The sequence below is a fragment of the Hippocampus comes genome, unplaced genomic scaffold, assembly GCF_001891065.2.
Source record: "Hippocampus comes isolate QL1 unplaced genomic scaffold, H_comes_QL1_v1.1 scaffold76, whole genome shotgun sequence".
Taxonomy (NCBI): domain Eukaryota; kingdom Metazoa; phylum Chordata; class Actinopteri; order Syngnathiformes; family Syngnathidae; genus Hippocampus; species Hippocampus comes.
In genome coordinates, this window is record NW_017805277.1 from 1355628 (window position 1) to 1377140 (window position 21513).

Genomic DNA, 21513 nt, shown 5'->3' on the forward strand with positions numbered 1-21513 from the left:
CATCGAAAGCGGTCAGGAATATTTTTCATAATGTATACATTTATTTATGGAAATGTGGACATGAAGCTTGATTAAAAGCTTGTTCACTTTCTTTGGAAATCATTTGCTCACACGAGTGGCGACAGTACAGGAAACCAGTGATGAAGCATTGTGTTAAAGCTATCATTGCACAAATAACAAAACATGATTAAAAATGCCCCCCCCCCCCACAACAATGAGGTTTAATATCTCCCCGTTTGAAATTAATGAACTTCCTGAGCACTTTCCAGCTCAGTCAATATCAAAACAAAAAAAAAAAAACAAACTTCAAATGACTTGTGATTAAGTCAAACACTAGAACAGTATGTTTCAAGTGACAGTAGGAGCCTCAGCAGTTTGCTTGGAGGTTTTCCTTAGGGAGCCACTCTGCTCCTCTGCTTCCTCCTCTTTCGACCCTGAACACACACAAACACACACGTAAGTAACATAATAACACAATTGATTTTGTGCCAGTTGCTGGACGTGTCCATGGTGGCTGGACTTACGTAATTGTCTGTGCAGGACCAGTTGGGGTGCAGCTGGGTGTGGAGGCGTTTTTCGGCATCGGCAAGATGGTAATACTTCTCCTGCTCCTTCTCCGACAGCGATTTCCACTATGATGTCAACACGCTTTTTTGTCACTAAACAATACAGTACTCTCAAACCTTCCCAGATGGATGTCAGGTAATTCAACATGGAAGACCTTTACCTTTTGTCGCCTATAGTAAGGTAGATTCTGTGAAACATGACATCTCCACATATGAGGTTGTCAAGAGTGACAGTGCCACACACACTCACCATATGACCCAGGACTTTATTGGCCACAGCGCTGTCGCGGATGTTCAATCGCGCCATAACATTCTCCCTCTGCTCCTTCCGGAAGATCATAAATGCATTTGGTGGCTTTTTAATGTACACTTTATCTTCATCCTCCTGGCCTTCACGTTTCCTTTTTCTATTGGGGGCAAAAAAAAGATATTTAACAAATCATATTCACACTTCAAATGTGGATGTAAACGTATAGAACGTGAAATTAAAACTATTAGGGATTTGTGCTTTTTTTTCCTTTTAACATACTTGATGGACGGGACTTTTCTTGGGGGGGAGCTCGGATCCGTAAGGCTCCTTTATCAAGAGAGACACATAGCAAAGACAGCGTGTTGATGAAGTCCAGTGTGTGTGTGTGTGTGTGTGTGTGTGTGTGTGTGTGTGTGTGTACACAATACCAGTGTATTTTTATCTTCTTGGTGTGGTAGTTATTGACATTCCACTTCTTATTTTCTGCACGTTTTCTTTTTGTGGAAATACCGTGTATATGAAAATAAAATAACCGCTGATAATGTATCATAAATAATAAACCTCCAATATACATTTTCCATGAAAACAGGCATTTTCTGCCCCATTCTAAAAAACTAATAATAAACAATGAAAACAATGTTTTTTGCCTTTTTTTTAATGTAATAAAAAATTACTGCAAATTGTGCCGAGCCGTGAGTATTTGGGCGTCCGCTATAGTAGAAGAAACATGTTTATACCCCCACAACCCCCCAAACACACAAATACATAAATATTCAATTAAAAAAAACAAAAAACGCTATTTCCCCTTCCCTGATTTATAATAAAAGACTTTTAGGTTGGTTTGTATTTTTCTGGCTTGCATAAAACTGCTGAGAGTTTCCATAGTGCTAATCCACATTCAGGTCAAGTGGACACCCTGGATTGGTTCCCAGCCAATAGCAGATAAATTACCTTTTCCACACAATATCCCAATTTATTGAGTTCCACCTCTATGTGAGTGATCTTACTTACGGCATTTCAACAGGAGGCAACTTTGCACCCTCCGGCAGTATCATCATGGCTTCTTCATGGAACTGCTGGACACACACACACACACAAAACGGCAGATGCACATGAGCTGCAATGATGCTACATGTCCATTGGGTAGCAGTGCACACATTCTACATGTACTACCATGTGTGTGACACTTTCGGAACACTGCTTCTTAAATTCAGTTGTGCTGATTGATGCTTACGGAACTTAAGTGTTGTCATCTGATTGAGAGCAAAACACGGAATTATAATCTGTCCCTCATGCTCTCGGGCTGACTTTTCCCACAGAAAAACCTGCTGCAGCATGTCTAGACTCTGTCATAGTTTATAGCATTTCAACTTGTTTGTGTGCGAGTGTGTGTGTGTGTGTGCGCTCGCATGCGCCATGCATGGTTCTTACCGGAGGAGTAGGAGCATGCGGGTGATTGACAGGCCACTCGTAGGGTGGGTGCTGATAGTTCATATACTGTAGACAGTGGAGATGTAAACCTTACATTTAAAAACATACTGTATATTTTTCTAAAAAAAAAACATTTTCCGGCCATTCAGCTGACTTGAACAGTCATAGTTGTATATGTTGTGCATCTTAAAAGAATGAATTTGTTCCCCAAGCAAAACCTACTAACCCTAAGTTGGTTGCTGTCACATTTTCTTCTTCTTTGTCAACAGGTTTGCACGCAGCCCAGGAGGGAATTTGGCCCGCTCCTTTTTACAAAAACTCAACAACATTTTTCAAGTTCCTTGGTTGCCACTTCGAAACTCGAAGTTTCAGTTATCGCTGTAGGTTTTCTATTCGGATAAGGTCTTTAGACTAAGCTACTCCACAATCTAAATGTTTCCTTTTCTCTGTTAACATGGCAATAGGTTTTGGGTCATTGTTATATGCTGGCACACCGACCCACAACCAATCTTTGGTGTTCTTGCAGAGGAATAAAGGTTTGATCCAAGTTTCCTTGGACCATTTGCTGAAAAACAGAAGCAAAATAAAATGTTTCCACTACCATGCTTGACTGGGGATACTTTTCTTCGGGCCTGTGCATGTGCCTCACTTGACAAGATGAGACTTGCATGGAGCTCCAGACCAAGGGCAATGAATGGTTATTTCAAGGTGTCTTCCACTTTGCAATGGTCGAGCCAATCGTTGTCACTTTCTTACCAAGGCTATTTTCATAACCTATTGCGCCTTATGCAAGAGTACAATTTTGTCTGTTATCTTTCAACAGCTCTTTAGTCATGCCCATGGTAGTAGAGTACAGTCAACCGCCACCAGAGGGGTACTAGCCCACCCGGCAATAGCAAATATCTTAATTTGATGCCCATTGAAATGCATCCATCCATTTTCTCATCCGCTTATCTGCACAAGGGTCACAGGCCTGCTGGAGCTGATCACAGCTGTCTTCGGGAAGTAGGGTGGGGAACACCCTGAACTGCTTGCCAGCCAATTGCAGGGCATACATAGACAAACAACCATTGGCTAACAATCACACCTAGGGACAATTTGAGGTGCCCAATCAACATACCATGCATGTTTTTGGAACGTGGGAGGAAACCTGAGTACCCGGAGAAAACCCACATTGACACGGGGAGGACATGCAAACTCCACACAGGAAGGCCGGAGTCGGAATCCTGTACCTCTGCACTGTGAGACAGCCCTCCATTGAAATGCACTGGAATTTTATTTCTTTACAAGCCCTTTAAAATAAAATTGCAAGCATTCGGTACAACAATGCAGAGCAATAGGGGGGAAAAAAATCCTGGAAAGTGTTTAAAAATCCATGAATAAGCGAGTATGTGGGGGTAGACTGTACAGTAATTGGAAGGTAAGATATAGGTATATACATGACCAGTTCAATCAGGCATATTAGAAATGTGTTGACTTTCCAGAGATGTGGCGCAAAAGGGCACTGTCCAGACTGTAGGAGCCAGATTGTTGGCTGCATTCTACGTTTTTTTTTCTCACTCAATAGAATGCACATTTGCTTGGCACGTCAACTAATTATTTCCTCCACTGGAAGTGATTGAATTGCAAATGCTCACCTGCTTGGTGACATCACCAATTGGCCCAATATTAAGGTGAGCCGGCTGCATGTAACCCAGATGCAGCGGAGCTCTGTAGTTCATGTTCATCAGATTATCTCCCCGGATGTAGCAGTCACCCGACCCTGCATAGTGACTTCCTGTAAACATGGGGAGGTTGTCGAGCGGCATGTCTGCGGGGTCGCAGGGGGTGGGAGGAGGCGGGGGGCGAGCGTTGCACAGGTAACCCATCTCCTCCAAGGGCTCGTAGAGCGGAGTGAGGAGCTCGTACCATTTCATCTCGCCCACACATGCTCCTTTTGGCACAGGTTCCATTTTAGTGCAAAAAGGGAGATTCCTGAAAGACATTTCATTTGCAGGTTTTACTATGTCGCAATTAACATTTGAGTGATTGTATGACATTTAAAAGTGTGTGTGTGTGTGTGTGTGTGTGTGTGTGTGTGTGTGCGCGTGTGTGGGCGGGGTGCAGGGGCATGTTAAGAAGCAATGCTAAAAGGTTTCTCAAATCATTGTAGAGATAATTATGGTTTTATGATGGACTGTTTAATCTGGACCAAATGAGCAATGAGTTTTATGAAATTTGACATCTATAGCAGTCAATGGCAGTGACAGAGTTTTACAAGATGAACACAAGTCACAGAAAGAATAGGGTGGAATCTCAAGAAATTTTGATTATAACCGATAACGATTATACTTTATTGTTCTGTACTAATATGGCAACAATACTCAAAAACTTTTTCACACACACAGTCATTTTGCAAATCAGCTTTTCAATTACTGCTGCTTTCCAGTAGTTTTAGCGCAATTAGGGGTGGAAAATACAGTTGTTGTTTTTTTTTGTTCTTTAATCAGATCCTGTATTCCATATTTCATTCATTCAATTTTCGTTTCAAAGAAGCATGACTTCATCGTGAGTACCATTAAACTTTCAAAACAATGCCGATTACAGTTCATACTTTGAAATGGGTTATATTATTCCATAAAGTTTTTTGCTATTTGCTGCAACATTCAAATCCTGACAGATGTATGCATTACCGCAAAATGTTTTACGTTTTATTGTATGTTTTCAGAAACATCATGTCAGGGTTTCATAAATTATTTAATCAAATAGCCAAAATCAGATAAATACTCACCAAAAGTGACTAATAAATAAAGTTTTTGGCGAGCAGATGAATACAGCCTGCACATGCAGATGACTAATACAGCAGTCACTCACCGCAAAGAACCAACTTGATGGGGAACGGTGTTTATGTCACGTGTTGTCAAAGACCTCTTTGTAACGTTTTCGTGTTGCCATGTTTACGATAATGCCATTCTTCAGCGACGCTACGTCGATCACGTCCGCACTTTCTTTGATCAGTTCTTTGTGTTCAAAGTAGAGCACCGTTTCGGAGCGGTAAAGTTGACTTTCGAACCGCTGTAAATAGTGAATTTAAAAAAAAAGAGAAAAAAAAGACGAGAAAGTGAACTTACGTTAGGGCGCCGTTTTACGCCAGCTAGCAATGACGCTAACATTAGCTGCTAAAGTCCGCGAATGCAACTATTTGAAATAAAATTCAATTTTGGTTTAAACACACTTACCTTTAAATATTTGATGTTCATCCATGGAATTAGATGCGTGAGCATAGGAAAGGCAGAAATATCCTAAATAACGAGTAGTTTTTCAAATGTAGGACAATTACAATGTCATTTGTGACTATTACAGCAGACATCAAAATCAAGGCGTACTTATGAAAAGAAAAAAAAAACATTGTGCAATAAAGCTGATTCGACGGCAGGAACACCTCGGCGCCCATCTGCACAAGGTCCGGGATTAACTGCTGTTGGCCACTAGACCTAGCCGGTTAAACCCGAGCACATAACACTTTACTGTTGCTGAAATTTCTCTTTGTCCAGACACCAAGGACAATATTAGTAAAGTGGAAGACTGGTTGGAAAAATACAAACAGGAAAATTATGACAGAAGGATAAAAAAACAAACACACAAAGAAAAACACATAGTGCACTTTAGTATTGTTCAAGTACTATATTGATTTAGAATATGTTCGGATATTAATTTGGGATAAGAGAAAAACAATCATTTAAAAGTCCAGATACAACAGAGATTCAGGCCATTTTAATTCACATTATAGTAGCATCTCAGTTACAATCACAGTGGTCGATCACAGTAAAGCCATTTCAACCACCCTCAATATAAAGGATGAACCAGCTGTGTTTAGCAGGAAAACATATATGTTGTCTCTTGTCACTGTATTCCCTCAAATACTGTCAGAAGGATTAATTTAACAAGAATTTACATGCTTTCATTTATTTATTTTAGATGAGCTCTGCATTTGTATTGTGTGTGTGTGTGTGTGTGTGTGCGCGCGCGCGCGCACGCATGGAGAGGGGGGTTACTTCATACACATGAAAACACAGACACATTACACACACATATCTATAGACACACACACACGCACGCACGCACACACACACACACACACACACACACACACACACACACACACAAGGTATCACTATGGGGTATTAATAAAAAAATGTCAGCTAGGAGAGGCTCCAGCACACCCGTGACCATCATGAGGATAAATCAGTTCATGATCACGGATGGATGGATACCATACCATTATATTGTAACAATTTACCATCACCATGAAATAAATTACCCGGTAACTGTATTTGTCTAGATGACGGCCTCACATTTCTGGGGTCCAGGGGTTTGAGTCTTTGCCTTCTGGTGTCGGATTTTGTTTTTCTCCGTGTGCTGTTGCTTCCTCACAGATTCCAAAACACGTGATACAGTTGCAATAAGAGCAAAATGAAAATAATACACTGACTGGAGCCATTTTCTGTGACGATCCCAATTTTATTCACCTTTGCTCATATGAATGGTATGTAAGAAAGGTTACTGAAAGCCAAAATGGGAGCTCATTGGCTACATTACAGGAACTGTCATGTGCAGTAATTCAATAAACTTGTGCATTTTAAATTAAGTTCCAGAGAGGAAGTGTGCTTGAGCTGGATGATTGTCGCACACACCTCTTTTTAACAATACAATTGAGAAAACAGATACACTGGTAGAAATCGACAGTCGCAGTGCATACAATTTTTGAAATATTTTTATGTGACTATTCAAACAAAAATATGGTCACTTTCATCCTGACTTAATGTTCTCACTCTGCCATTTTTTTAAACATCTATTTAAATAGTTTCTGTGCTTGCTGTGTCTTTAATTTGAAAGTCATATTAGGTATGCTTGCCCCAAAATGACGACATTTCCGAAGGCAAGCTGAACACCATTGTTCTCGGCACTGTCAACTTCATTCTCTGAAGTACACTGCCTGCATTGTGCTTTCGGGCAGATCACCACTTGTTGCAGCAGAAAGCAGCGGTGCAGTCATAAAGCTAGGAATTTAAATCTTCATTTTGCAGCAGCTGTGCGATGACACATCTCCAAGTACTTTTTGTCTTCCTCAGTTGTTGTTTTGACGAGTCGTCTTGCTCCCATAGTTTGAAGATCTGTTAATCTCAGTCTGGCCAATCATCCAACGAACTCCCACTGAAGCTGTGAGATAAACATTTGTTGAACATTTAATGTTTTACTACTCAAGTGTAAAACAAACACATACTTGTCAGTATTGCCAGAGAAATTAAAAAAAAAAAAAACACTTGCATTTTTATCACTGACAAAGAATTGACAATCTACAGTACAATCTACTCTCAGTACAAATGTCACATTTGAAGTCAGAGTTGAACACATGGTTATTGTGAAAACTAGCACATATGCTTCATGACCACTATTACAACTCCCTTTCTCTTAGGGTAAACTACAGTGGAACCATTTAGGTCAAGCACAAACTTTTCCTCTGAAAACAAATTGTTCCCATTGGAAATCGAAAACACCTGTTTCAGGGTCAAAAGATTTAGCAAAGGTATTTGTTTTAAGCAACATTTTAACAATTCATTCGGTGGTGTGCAGCCAGTGACAGCAAGGTCTTCTCTGCCGGCCTAAACACCGTCAGAAGCACTGATCTACAATTTTAATTTTAATGAAATTGTATAACTTCATTTACTAGCTTCATTTCAAAGTTTGTCTGTCCAGCTTCCAGTCGTATGTATTTTCTTTGTTTTTGTTTTTTTTTGTTCCAGTCCAGTCAGATTTGAGTTTCCCTGTGCTGCCATGCCAATCGAATGTGCCCTTCTCAATCCAGAGTGTTGGTTCATGTCACATACTCAGTATTGGCAAAAGCTGTGTTTTTTTTTTTTTTTAATTTTTAACCAATCAGATTAAGATTCCCCTTAACAAGGCCGCCAAGCAAGATTAGCGTGACATCAGGATTTTTCTGTCCTTTGATTGATCAGATGTAAAAAGAAAAAAAAAAAGCATACAGTCATTACGACATGATAGCCACCATGGCTGATGGAGGAGGAGAAATCTTCATGTCGGACATGAATAAAAATTATTTTTCAAGGTGGACGAAGCTGGCTAGCTCGTTTCAAGCAGGTAAGGAATTATTCAGTAATTCCAGAGCAGCGGGCATGAGTGTAACAGTTAGCTTACTGGCAACAACAAAGAGAGGTGAATTTTAGTTATAAAGAATCAACATCTATGGTGCGTAAGATGTATTTTATTTAAGCTTTTATGTTTTTGATACTTTGTATGCTCTCTCTCCACACACACACACACACACACACACACACACACACACACACACACACACACACACACACAGAGAGAGAGAGAGAGAGAGAGAGAGAGAGAGAGAGAGAGAGAGAGAGAGAGAGAGAGAGAGTTAACTCGTCAATATGATATTGTAGGTTCGAGTTTTTGGAGTTGTGCGGAGGTGGTTTATTGAGTATTAACACGTGTCTATAGTATTTATGCTGCTGCATCTGATTAGGTTTACTTCACTTTCAATATTTTTCTTCCTGTTCTTCTTTTTTGAAAAACACGTGTTCAAATTGACCAAGGTCGGTCAAGTTTAAAAAAAGGACACGAAAAGCCAAAGAAAACCCAAACAAATGCCCATTTATCAATCTTGTACCAAGGTGAGGTGAGGACCTGTCGTACACTGAAGTCTTGGGAAATATGCTGACATCTCACATTACTGAATATTTATTATTTAACATTTCCTGAAAATTATGATGTTCGACCTTTGTTTGACGTCAGAGGTTCCACTGTATTCAGACGCAAGTAAGCACATAAAATGTGTCCATGCCTCAACCACATCACTGCTTGGCAATACCATAAAAAGAAATGCAACTTACATTACAAGGTGACAAATCGGTTGCTTTGTGAAACAAACAGGAGCGGGTTAAATACAGGGAAGGTTAGTCCAACCCTTAAAACTTAAAAGTGAAACAAACCTGCAGTGCAGAGCACCACTGTGGACAAGATGGTCATCACCGATCCCGAAATGATGAGCTGTGCGAGGAGAAGGCCCAGTGGGTATAGGAGCAGGCAGGACCAGAACAACCAGTTGATCAATGACCAGGGGCGGCGTGGAGGGCTGACTATGGGGCCAGGGTACCGCCCCGTCTGCATGTAGCCGTCTTGAAAGCTATCCTTCACATTCATACATACAAATAATAGTCACTGAAGAGAAGATTAGTGACATTCAACTCAACCAAGATTCTTAAAAATCATCAAAACATGCTATTTTTGACACCTCCCTTGAGTACTGCAAAATATACAAAAATATATAGAAAAAAAAAGGAAAATAAAAGTTGTCTGATGAAGGGGGTTCAGCCTCAGCGGAGATCTGTGCTTTTTTTTTTTTTTTTGGTCATCAAAAAAGAATCTCCATTCATTTAGTTGAGATACAGTCAAACTCCTCTACAACGAAATCATGTTTGCAGCAAGAAATTTTTCACAACAGGGGACTTTTCACTGTAGCAAATTCTGTAAAAATATCTCAGACGTAAACACGAACACACACAAAAAACATATTTGTATTCCAATAGTGCATAAGCATGAGCATACACTTATTTGACACTTCATATTTATAATATGATATATCATAAGATATAACAAAGGTTATCTTATACAGTCAGCGTAGGAAGAAAAAAAGGGAAAGAAATTGCTAAATTTACGATCAGCATTTACATTCACTTATATCAATTTATTGCATAATGTCTTTTATTTTGCTTCCTCCATCTTTCATTTTTATTACCTTTATCCGGTCTTCAAGCGTTAAAGCTTTTCTTTTCTTAACTTCTTGGTATGCAAAGGTCCGTTTTGTAGCCATTTTAGCAATGCAACTTTCGTGCTGCGTCTGAACCGAACAATAACAAATACTTACTTCCTGTACTACTGCGCATGTGTAAACCAGTGTGGTGTTTGCTGTAGCTGTTTCCGAACGAAGTAGTAGAGGTCGCTGTGGCATGCTGAGGTTGGATTAGACTTTTGCGGAAGGCTTGTTTTCGTTGTAGTGAATCTCGTTGCGAGGCAAGAGCATAAGAAAAAGATTTCGTATAACGGAACAGGGGGGCTTTTCGTTGTAGGGGGAGCAGAAAAGTGGGAATGGCTTTCATGCATGAAACTTTTTTCACACGAAGGGGGTATTTTCTCCCATGTAGGTTTCGTTGTAGGGGAGCTTCACTGTATGTTTACATTTATGAAACGCAATAATCAAAGAGGGGGAAATAAAGCATTACTTCTCACGCGAAGACAGGAACCTTCTCACCTTTTCCTGGTAGAGTTTGTGGAGCCAGTCGGCACACTCAGATTCATCTTCTGGGATCACATCCAGCGGGATTCGCCTGCAAGTAACCAGGGAAACGGCAGCTCTCAGATACAGACAGGATGACCACGTCCATGAGAAAGCACCATGCGGTCGCAGAAAGCAGTCAGTGTACCTCACGTATAAATCTGCGTGGTATTTCTTTCCGCTAAGGATTCCCAGCAGAGTTGGCATTACGTTGTTTCTGAAGTTGAGTGTGGAGTCATACACAGCTGCGACTGTGCAGAAAAAGAGACACAAGGGGTTTAAGTGTGCACTCATTTGGAAATGACTGTACGCGGACATACAGGAAGTGATGTGAAGTGATCGTGACAGATTCTCACCAGTTCCTCTAAGGTTTTGAACAGTGACCCAGAAGCCTTTGGTTCTGGGAAGAAGATGATACTTGAGTTTGGGCAAACCTTTGGTCTCGGCTACCTGCATGCTGATCCGGTGCTTCTCTGTTGTGAAGCGAGTTCCTTCACAGTAAAGCAAAAACTAGCACCGGAAAATTATTTATCAATGGTATTATTCCAAGAAGTTAATCACTGATAAAGATCAGGTACAACTTTCCCACATACCCAATAGTTTTCAGGGTAGTCTCTCAGGTTCTGAAGACTTTGAGTTACCGTCTTTCTGTCCTCTTCCCACTTCCTCTTGCAGAAAACAATTTCCTGGAAGTACCACATCCAACCAATGATGGGGACGTAGGCCAACTCTTTTTTGGCAAGAACTTTGGAACTCTGAAAAACATTCAGACCACTTTGTGAAGTGCACCACCCCTGAGGGACATCGGAGGACTTGAACGGAAGGTGTGTCAGCTTGAGAACAAGAAAGAAAAATATCTTTGAATAATTTACATACTGTAGATATTTAAATGTGGTAGTCTAACGTCAGCTACATTCTTAATGCAAAATTGAGTCTTGTGAGAGCATAAAACTCCACACAACAGGATCCAAAAAGGGGATGCAAATGAGTTATTTAAAGATCATGTTGACACAGTAAGATGAAAAGCAGCACTGGATTTTTGACCTTAGTCTTTAAGCAATTTAAGTGTATGAACATTTTGTTGAACATAATACAGAGTGTTTTCAACATTTATTTTGCCTGCAATTTGGAGAAAAGAAAATTGGGGCATAGTTCCTGATATCCTGAAACAACATACATTTAGAGCAATGTTTCTTCAACCTTATCAGCCCAGGGCCTAAACTCACGGAAATATTTCATATTTTGCATGAACATTAATACATACTGCACATAAAATGATGATAACGAATATAGGGGACAAGCACACACTAAACAGGAATCGAAAAGCCATTTGCCAAGAAAGTGAGAGCCGAATGATCAATAAATTCATTTATAGAATTTTACTCAAACCCAGGGGTAACCAACATAGTCCCGCAAGGGACCACATCAATAGCCCGCAGGTTTGTTCTAAACATATTCCACCAGTGATGGGATATTTTGATTTCCTAAGAATGAGGGTTGCATAATAATATTTATTTGTTTCCTAACTTAAGTTGCAGCTGGTAAATACTGAGAAATTATGATGTCTTTGTCGTCCGAAAGATGACTATCATTACTGATAATATCATGATTAAAGGTCATTTGAGCAAATTTGTAATTTCAGAAGTATAGTTGCACTTCACAATCAGTAAGAAGCTGTCACTTTCAAAAAGGATGATGACCGCTGCTTGAATCAAAAATTAAATGTGTGACTCAATTTAGGTCTCAACCTGACGTTTAGGACCCGACCTTAGAGTGTGTTTACAGTATTAGGGTATGGTGTGGGGAAGCCCCCTGGATTACTGAAGAAAAAATATCAGCAGATTTACCCCAAGAACTCCAAATCTTTCACAGAAGGTCCAACCACACAGGAAGTCTATCTCAAAACTGTGGTTGAGAACCACAATTGCGTTTTCCTTTCCGTACAAAGGGTAAGACTTTGGGTCTGTATAGAGGCTGCATTCCGTTCCAGACCACCACTCCAATGCTGCTACCAGCTCTAAGAGAGTACAGTATTGACAGTACATTTGAAAGACTGCATGATGAGGCCAAGATGCTTTTTAACTCTTCACCAGTCAGTACTTACGGCTGGAGACGGTGTAGGCAAATCTGCAGTTGACCTTTCGGGCCAGCTGCTTGTTGAGTAGCCACAAAGGTAGAGTGCATAGCTGCAGCAGATTGATGATGAGACCGCTGACCAGGAACACGTAGCAGATGAACAGGTGGCTCAAGAAGTGGCTTTTCAGTAGCTGGACCAGGCTCATTGCTCTGGAATATTTGAACTGTATCATCTGTAGTTGTGTGAAGTACAGCGAACAAATTGTGTTGCCCTGAGCTGGGACGACATCCAGCACCCAACCAGAACCCGCACAACGCATTTCTTTCATTGAAATGTGTCAGCTCAATGGATCCTTTCATTTGGAGGCAGCATAAGGCAGCTGTTAGATTTATTTCGGACAGTAGTCAAGACCCTCATGTTAGATTGCATAAATGTCCGAGTGCAATAACTTTATATTCAGGCTTACAAAGCTGTGAGAGACTAGATCAACAGACACGCAATGTAGCAACACGATACCACCCATTCAAGTTGAAAAAAAAAAAAAACATATCACGGTAGTATTTACAGAAAAAAAGTTCTTACTTACCCACGTCAGCCAGAAAAGTAAACTTGTACCTTGCTCCGTCATCCAGGAAGGCTGACTCCCAACTTCTCCAAGCTAAAATAAGGGTGGGGGGGGGGGGACAACTGTGTATTATAGATGCATTGCGCTTGAATATCTTGTTCTTCCTCTCTTGTTTCAAGTCCGTTTAACGTGTAAGTGTGACTTTAACAGTTCGTCAGTGACAGCCTCACAGTGCTCTTCCGACCGCACCCATTTCATGATTTCACGGACACGCCTGGATCACGGAAAGCTCGGAAACGACACGGCAGAGTGGGTGGGTGGCGTGTCCTCGACGGTACAAGCGACCGCCTCCAAGGATCGTCTGTGCAATCCAGCTCAAGGTTCGCGGACACGGTCACAACCGCTGTCAGTCCACTGCAGACGTTGGTATGGCAAAGCAATGGTTTCAGTCACACCGCTGTGTGTGTGTTTGTCGAGTAAAAAAAAAAAAAAAAAACCACAGCTGGAGCCGAGCTTATATCCCAGATGTCGTGGAAGAGGTTACCTGTAATAGACTTTTACTTTGAGTATGGCTTAAAATAAAAAGAGAGAAAATACTAACGTATTATCGTACTGTTTGTCGTTTCTCAACAATTCGCACAGGACATAAACCCTCATTTAAAAAAGGGATTATTTCGTCAACATTTTGAGTAAACGCAGTTTTACACCATTCGTTTGGCTTCCGTGTCACCATAGGAGCTCCGTAAAAACATGACAGCAAATGCAATATGAATTCATCTAGTTATAAAAAAGAAAAATAGGAGAAAACTTCATTACTTTTCTTCATTGGTAGCTGCTTTTTAACAAGAAAGGAACTTTGTCTAACGTAGTGCACACTGCGGCGCTCCAGTGCAAAACCTGAAATGACAATGGTTTGCGACACCCAAAATATAGTACTGTATTCCTTTATTCTGGTTTAAATTAAAATACGTACATGAACTACCAAATCCGTTAATTTGCTGCGCTGCATTACAAACTGAATTTGTTGGGAGGACAGTGACCTCTAGTGGTGGCGTGTAAACGTACAAGAAGAGTCAAAATTCTGAATTTACTGTGTGAAAATTCTATTTCCACATCAGTGGTTGACAAGTTCAAGTAACTCCTAAAAATACTCACCACAAAAATACTGCTCTCCAAGTACCACCAAAATGACCAACAATAAAACACAGAAATACAGTAGGGCCAGGTGTTCATACAAAATTAAGCAGAGGATTTATTCCTAAAAAGTCGTAACTGAGCCACGATAATTTTATGCATAGTTTGAAACTTAACATTGAATTTACACAACAGAACTGTACTGTAAACAATGTGTTCTACACAAAAGTTATAAAGCCACTGTATGTGATGAATAAAACCGGACTGATAGAGTTCAAACAGGATGTGTGCAAGTTAATGCTAATAATTGATTGAACTGCATGTTTTAAATTGTATTTGTATATAATTCAATAATTCTTTCACACACCATTAGAGAGAACTCCCTGACCAATAAATGATATGTGCACCATTTTATGCACATATCGATGTTCACCAAGCTCACAAAGTTCTCCGAAACTACCGTCTGCAACACTTCCAGTAGTACCTATACCACACCAGCAGAGGGCAGTATTGTTCTGAAAACATCCTGAAACTGGATGAACCTTGAGCAAATGAATTTCCTTTCATTACAGTATACAGTATATTAATGGGCAAAATTCTATTTGAAGTGGATCAACTTCGAAGTCAGCCATTGCAAAAGAGTAGAGCGAGTTCATCTAGATGAGTTGTTTATGCTGTTGTGTTTGCATCCAAGCGGCGCAATGTCCAGTGTGCAGGGTATACTGTAGTTGGATCACCCTGAGCTGTTTTCCATCTGTTTTGGGGTGAGTCACCTTTGGGAAGTGCTAACAAATGCTCCAAATATTCGTCATTTCACAATAAATACTCTCACGCTAGTAGATGTACAATGACGGGCCATATAAGGAAGGCATCAGAACAAGATGCACTAATCCAAGACAAAAGGTTTCTTCTTCTTAGTAGATGGTGCGAGAAAGGTTTATGGACACTTTGGCAGATCTGAATGCCTCTTTTATCAATGGTTTTTGGTGGCTGGTATGAAACAATACTCACAAGTCAGAGGTCCTGACGATAAGTCCATTAGTATTTGTATGCTCGAGACCCTAACCAATAAAACATAGTAGCCATGTCAACATAACCATCGTGCTGCAAGTGCAACCTATTCCGTCAGCAACCTATCGTGTGGCTTAAAACCTGGCCGGCCTCAGCCTGATGCCTTACCTTCAGACAACAGCCAATTGGTGACTTGAGTTTGTGCATCAGTGGAGAATCCCAATCTTGTCATTAAAAAAAATGAATACATTCAAATACATTGTCATAAAATCACCATAACCCAGTACTAAAAATTCCATTTTATATCGTACTCGTGCTTGTTCTCATTAGAGCTGGAGACTATCCCAGCTGACGTGAGAGGCAGGGTAAACCCTGGACTGGTTGCCAGTCAGTCGCAAACAACCATTCACATTTCAGACTGGTGGCAATTGTAGAGTCTTCACTTGACCTAACATACCCGGAGAAAACCCACGCATGCCTTTGAAGAACATACAAACTCCACACAGTTCACACCACAGTTCAGAGTGTACACCACCTGTTGCCCAGAGTTAGCTGGAATAGGTTGCAGCTCACCCACAACCTTAATGAGGTTAAGTGCTGTAGACAAAAGATGGAGGGAAATGCATTTCAATCATGTGGAAAATGCTGGTGGAAGGTCATTGATCGTGTAGTCTTCCACACAATTTGATTCTTTCATTCATTCAGTGTGATTGATTCCTGAACATCAGTTCAAATAAGAAAGGAAACAGCTGTCTATGTGTCCTGAACAGCATGCGTGACAAAAAAAAAAAAAAAAAAAAGACGATTTCTGGGAATGTTTTAAGCTGTGTAGTGGCGCAAATTGATTCCAGTAGTCACCACTCAAGTCAGTTTTATTACGTGTTGTACTGTACGATAATGTGCACTTGCCCTTCTTTGATGCTGCAGAGCATCGAGAGAAATGTGACCAGTTTGAGTGCCGCACACACTTGATTTTTATTATATGACATTCCGGCGCTGCTATCTATTATACATTTTAAAAGTGATGTGAAAAAGCTTCCTTGCCAGCAACGAAAAAGCACATGCTGAGACTGTGGAGTACATAGACAGACCGCTTTGACATGTGCGCAAGAGACGACTTGATTGTTTTGCTTGGGATATGCTGGGTCAATAGTACACACACACACACACACACACACACACACACACACACACACACACACACACACACACACACACACACACACTGTCAAAAAAATACCCATTTCCTCTAATATTAAATTGATTCCTTACAATATGCAGAGACATACTCTTTCACCCTGTTCGCTGGTTTAATTTTCAGCGGAATTAAGCGAAATGTTTGACTGACTCTGAGGTAACCCGTACCGTGTGCTGATGTCAACATTTTTTTAATGTAGTTTAGGTGATCTGAAGGTTAATTTCGTGAAGCATCAGATGAGAAGATTGCAAAAAAGATGATTGGGTTACGATTAAGTGTGTCATTTGTCACCCTTTCCAGAGAAAACCTTTTCTTCTCAGACAAGTTCTCTTTTATTCATTTGCTGAAAGGAATGTATAACCCCTATAAAAATGCCTGCGGCAGACATTCTTCCCAATAATCCTGATGCAATTGCCCACAGCCAACATTTTAGAGACAGGAAGATGTATCAGTTTGGCTCTGCATCACAGGATGGAGTTGGATGAGGCTGATGTACAAAGAACCCTGTGAGGATTGAAACAAAGTGACATCACTGCACAAGTATGCATTAATAGACATTATCTACTTTTATCCAACTTTGGTCTAACCCCTTCAGATTAATCATGAAAATAAAAGGTTCATTCCAAAATGATGACATTAATTCCTAGTTTCGTGTCACTGTAATCTGCCTGTTGTGATTTTTGCCATTCAGCTCCTTGTTAGACAACAGCAACAGAAATGAAAGATGGGATGGGCATGGACATGTATTCAAAACGTGAGACAAGTTAAATTTATGCTTACCTATAAAGGTTATGGGGCATTTAAGCTTCATCCTAAAATTTCCCCCAGGAGCCGAATTTCCCATTTAATTTTTTTTGTGAATAGTGTGGATGGATTGATGGATGCATGCATGGATGGATGGATGGACATTTTTAACAGTTTGAGTTTGGTGGGGTTTAACTTTCACAGCTCTGTATATATTATTTCCTTTTTTTTTTCAAATTCAGAATTTTTGGTACATTTCTTGTCTTGTATCCAATTAGATTGTGCAGGGGTTCGTAATGTACTTTCTAGTTTCAGCATTTGTGTGTTCCTGGATGGAAAACCCCAAATGGCCAAGACATTTGATGCAAATTATTTGCAGCACATTCAAAATTAGAGGGAATGACCCGCATTAATCAAATGGATCCCGAACATGGAAAATGTGCACTCATTCAGGCGAGCGTCAGTAAATCAAGCGCTAAATCTGATTATGTCATATTTGATGGTTGCTAATATGAACGTCATCAAGCGGCAGAATGTGTTCACATTTTCTGAATGGACATCTTGGAAAAATGTACAAGTCAGAAATAATGACAACACAGCATGGCGCCGAAACGTCATTTGACATCATGTATATGTTCAGTCAAGCCATAATGAGACCCTGATGTTTGCATTGAGTGTCTCCTGCAGGGAACTTGGCACCGCAGCCCTGTCCCATCAGAAAAAAAAACAATGTGGGCACCACTGTGGGCTCGCTGGAGTTGGACACTGACTTACATTACCTGACATACACATTTCATTGGTAAGAATGGAATTTTCAATTTTCTTTTATAAAGCATCTATGTGTGCTACTCAAAAATGTGTCTGCATCATGTCAGATTCATCAATCATAAAATGAAAGCAAAGCCTATTGGGTCAAAATGATCTGCAAAATGTAAAGTTAACCTTTGTTTGTCACAATTCCTACTGAGATACTGAGATAATATACAGTATATTCTTGAATGGTCGATGCAAATGGTAAAGTTTATTCTTTGACAGGTTCTTATTACGCCATACAGAGATCGTAGCATAAAATTCGTGGTTCAACTTCAGAAGGCCAACGCTGTAGCTTCTGGCCATTATCATCCTGCTTGAACAAAAAACGGCATAGTGGACAAAGACATTTGCACAGTACATTCTTTCTTTTTTGACATTGTGAATATGAGCAAAGGTTCAAAAATGTGATTACTGGTACATGTTGGGAAACTCGCCCTTCATAATTTTCTACGTCCACTCAACACTCAACCACTTTACAGTATTTGTCATGTCTTCAAAAGCTAACTTTCTATTCCTTGGGTTTGTGCGTTGCGGGAGCACAGCTTGCGGTCTCAACATTTGGACAACTCTGGTTTGTCGGGCGCCCGAAGACTGGCATCAGGAGTGGATATTTTCCCAGTGACTACAGGGACTCATGCTCTGAAATAAATGACTTACTTGATTCCAAGTGACAGATCCACTTCTTTGCTTTGGCAGGCGCAGGAGTCACTTTGTTCGGCGGCGGTGATGGTCGACTCGTTAAAGCGGCCAGTGGGAACAGTAAATTCCGTTTTCACTCGGATTCTGCGAAACAGAAAAACGCAGCTTTTTCGGTGCATGAGCGCTGCCTCTTTCTATCCAATAATGTTCCTGCACAGGAGAATATGGATGACTGTCACACAAAGTTATAGTTATTCATTGATCAAGCCTTTAAATATATATATTTTTTACATTCACCAGACAATTTCACAATTTTTTGCTGGTCACTGTGCCAGTTAGCTGGATTACTCAAGAGGTGTTTCAACCATTTCCATGAAACTGTCAAAAAAAAAAACAAACAAACATGTTTTCAGCATTGCAACATTTGCTTTTGATCCAAATGACAAATGTTAGCCAAAAAGTGATGATTTTTTTTTTTTTTTTTTTTTTTGATGGGGTTTCAGCCGGGTCTGTAGGTGGACATTATAATTAGACATTTACATCAATGCATGTCCTCCCTGGTTTGGAAAAGCCTGGAGAACTGTTGGAAATGCAAGTACCTAGCAAATACAATGAGTGAGTGATAGCTTGGCTCGGCTAAGCTAACCGGTAGTTATAGTTTTGAATGTAAGTCATTAAATACATTTAAAAAAAGACAAATTAGTTAACAGTATATTGATATTACCTTGTTTCCTGAAAAACATTTTTGGTTTGTGATACTGTAGTTCAGTGTGGTTCCTCAAGCCGACAGTCAAAAATAAACAAATCAATAAAATGGAAAAGGGAAAATTGACGCGAGTGACAGCTTGGCTCGGCTAAGCTAACTAGTAGTAATAGTTTTGAATGTAAGTCATTAAATACATGAAAAAAAGACAAATTAGTTACAGTATATTGATATTACCTTGTTTCCTGAAAACCATTTTTGGTTTGTGATAGTTCAACGTGGTTCCTCAAGCAGACAGTCAAAAATAAACAAACAAATCAATAAAATGGAAAAGGGAAAATTGACATTAACTTGAGAAAGTCTGTCAGTAGAATATTATTTGAAGCTACTTCGAATTGCCGGTTGGTATTTCACACGTCTCTCAGTGGAGAGGAACATCAAACTTGGGTTTAAATGAGAGCGTTGAGTCGTCACCTTCACTTTTATGTATTTGTCTCGCTGCTGTCAGAAATGACAAGATGGTGCTGAGCGCCATTTCCACTGTGATAACTAACACGATCTGTCATCTGTCTGTCTGTGTTTAGGTTATGGACCCTGATGACAGTGAAGACGCGTTTTTCGAGGATGTTCATCTTTTTGAGGTCTTGGTTAGTGTCAGCAGAAACCGTCGGTTTACTGGGTCACACATTGACATCCTCTGGCAGAGCTCACTAAACCAATGTAGCTGGAACTCACTCAAAGCGGTAAAGCAGTAGTCCAGTGCCAGAAGCCATCGAAGCAGTGTTTGGTGCGCATGAGCCACATGGACTTTTCCAAAAGCCTCAATCCAAATATTCTCTGCATGCCACGCTGCTTTGAGTGTTGACTTCCCCATTTTCCCCGGACACACGCTATTTTCCTGGCTTGATCTCCTCCACTTATTCCTCCGTTGTGCTATCCAGGGACTGATGGAACTGAACATAGCTGCAGAAAATAAATCCATCAATGCATTTATAGTGACCAAAAAATGTGATTTCAAAGTTTTATTTGGTCAAAGTTTTCTCCGGGATTTAAAGTGTGACACATCAAGTGAAGTAATGAATCCCAACAAGTAGTTACTGGGTTATCATTACATCAACCTCCATCTAACGTCAGTGTGATACCCGGACCTTTAGTAGGGACTTAATCATTTAAACTACCTCTTAATACCACCACTATCAAGTCATAATCGTAGAAACCATCAAGAGTGTACAAAGATGCAATATAACAAGTGTGCCATCTACATCATCTGGAGCAATTCAGGATCATTAGTTATCTATATGACAAAACATCAAACATAAATTAACTACCTGCCAGAGATGCTAATTATTTTGCATTCATGTGTGACGATGGCTACAGATGTCTTTTGCTGATCGAACTTGGCTGTCACAAGCTTTTCTTTGCCCAACCAATCAGAGCATGGAAAAATGCTGACATCATTGAGGGCCACCTGTGAGAACAAATTTGAAATATGTTTGGTTGATAAATAAATAAATAAATAAATAAATAAGACCAGTACCGGCGCTAATATTGTTTATGTTACTACAGTATTGGCCAGCAATTCTGTTTGTCAAGGCTGTGGACAGATCGAATTGACAAGGCAACACAAAGAGGTTAACATCTGATTGGACAAAACAAAACAAAACAAACAAAAAATCCTACATCGACATTACTGGAAACAGTGTTGCAAAGCAAACAGACTGCTGGGAATAAATTAATACAATTTCATGGAACAAGTACTGTATAAGGATTTCGGTTGTAAGTGTAAGTCAGTGCTTTGAATAGTGTTTAGGCCACCATATAAGGGGGTTGCTGGCCCTGACTGCATTCGTCCCAAACCACCGCATTCGCACTTCTGGGCAATTGAGAATCTTCAATAAACTTAAGAGGAATGTCTTCTGAATATGAGCGGAAGCTGTAATATACCCAAAGAAAACCTATAAAAGCACAGGGAGAACATGCACACTCCACGCAGAAAGGCCGGAGCCAAAATTCAAATCCACAAATATGACATCGACGC

General features: G+C 40.2%; 2 protein-coding genes and 1 long non-coding RNA gene across 6 annotated transcripts; all 3 read right to left on the reverse strand.

Annotated features, from left to right (window-relative positions):
- Positions 1 to 17: 17 nt before the first annotated feature.
- Positions 18 to 5111, reverse strand: LOC109516109 (transcription factor 7-like 1-D). Its single transcript, XM_019870320.1, has 8 exons — positions 5018 to 5111; positions 3885 to 4221; positions 2248 to 2313; positions 1828 to 1892; positions 1096 to 1143; positions 817 to 973; positions 525 to 632; positions 18 to 434 (listed from the first exon to the last, which is right to left on the reverse strand). The coding sequence occupies exons 2-8, from the start codon at positions 4197 to 4199 to the stop codon at positions 393 to 395; spliced, it is 801 nt and encodes a 266-aa protein (XP_019725879.1). The 5' UTR covers positions 4200 to 4221; positions 5018 to 5111; the 3' UTR covers positions 18 to 392.
- Positions 5112 to 6724: 1613 nt separating this feature from the next.
- On the reverse strand, positions 6725 to 13697 carry agpat4 (1-acylglycerol-3-phosphate O-acyltransferase 4 (lysophosphatidic acid acyltransferase, delta)). Of its 4 annotated transcripts, none has more exons than XM_019870667.1 (9): positions 13255 to 13697; positions 12696 to 12900; positions 12439 to 12608; positions 11185 to 11346; positions 10948 to 11101; positions 10740 to 10842; positions 10568 to 10643; positions 9249 to 9447; positions 6725 to 7446 (listed from the first exon to the last, which is right to left on the reverse strand). In XM_019870667.1, the coding sequence occupies exons 1-9, from the start codon at positions 13294 to 13296 to the stop codon at positions 7355 to 7357; spliced, it is 1203 nt and encodes a 400-aa protein (XP_019726226.1). In that variant the 5' UTR covers positions 13297 to 13697; the 3' UTR covers positions 6725 to 7354. The 4 variants fall into 4 exon arrangements, with proteins under 4 accessions (XP_019726226.1, XP_019726227.1, XP_019726225.1 ...); XM_019870668.1 differs by having other exon boundaries at positions 12696 to 12877; positions 13255 to 13696; XM_019870666.1 differs by lacking the exon at positions 13255 to 13697 and having other exon boundaries at positions 6725 to 7263; positions 7317 to 7446; positions 12696 to 13239.
- A 2908-nt stretch (positions 13698 to 16605) lies between these two features.
- Positions 16606 to 19750, reverse strand: LOC109516256 (uncharacterized). The gene is made up of 3 exons (XR_002168318.1): positions 19713 to 19750; positions 18791 to 18916; positions 16606 to 17080 (listed from the first exon to the last, which is right to left on the reverse strand). It is a non-coding gene; the product is annotated as an uncharacterized LOC109516256 (long non-coding RNA).
- Between the last annotated feature and the right edge of the window lie 1763 nt (positions 19751 to 21513).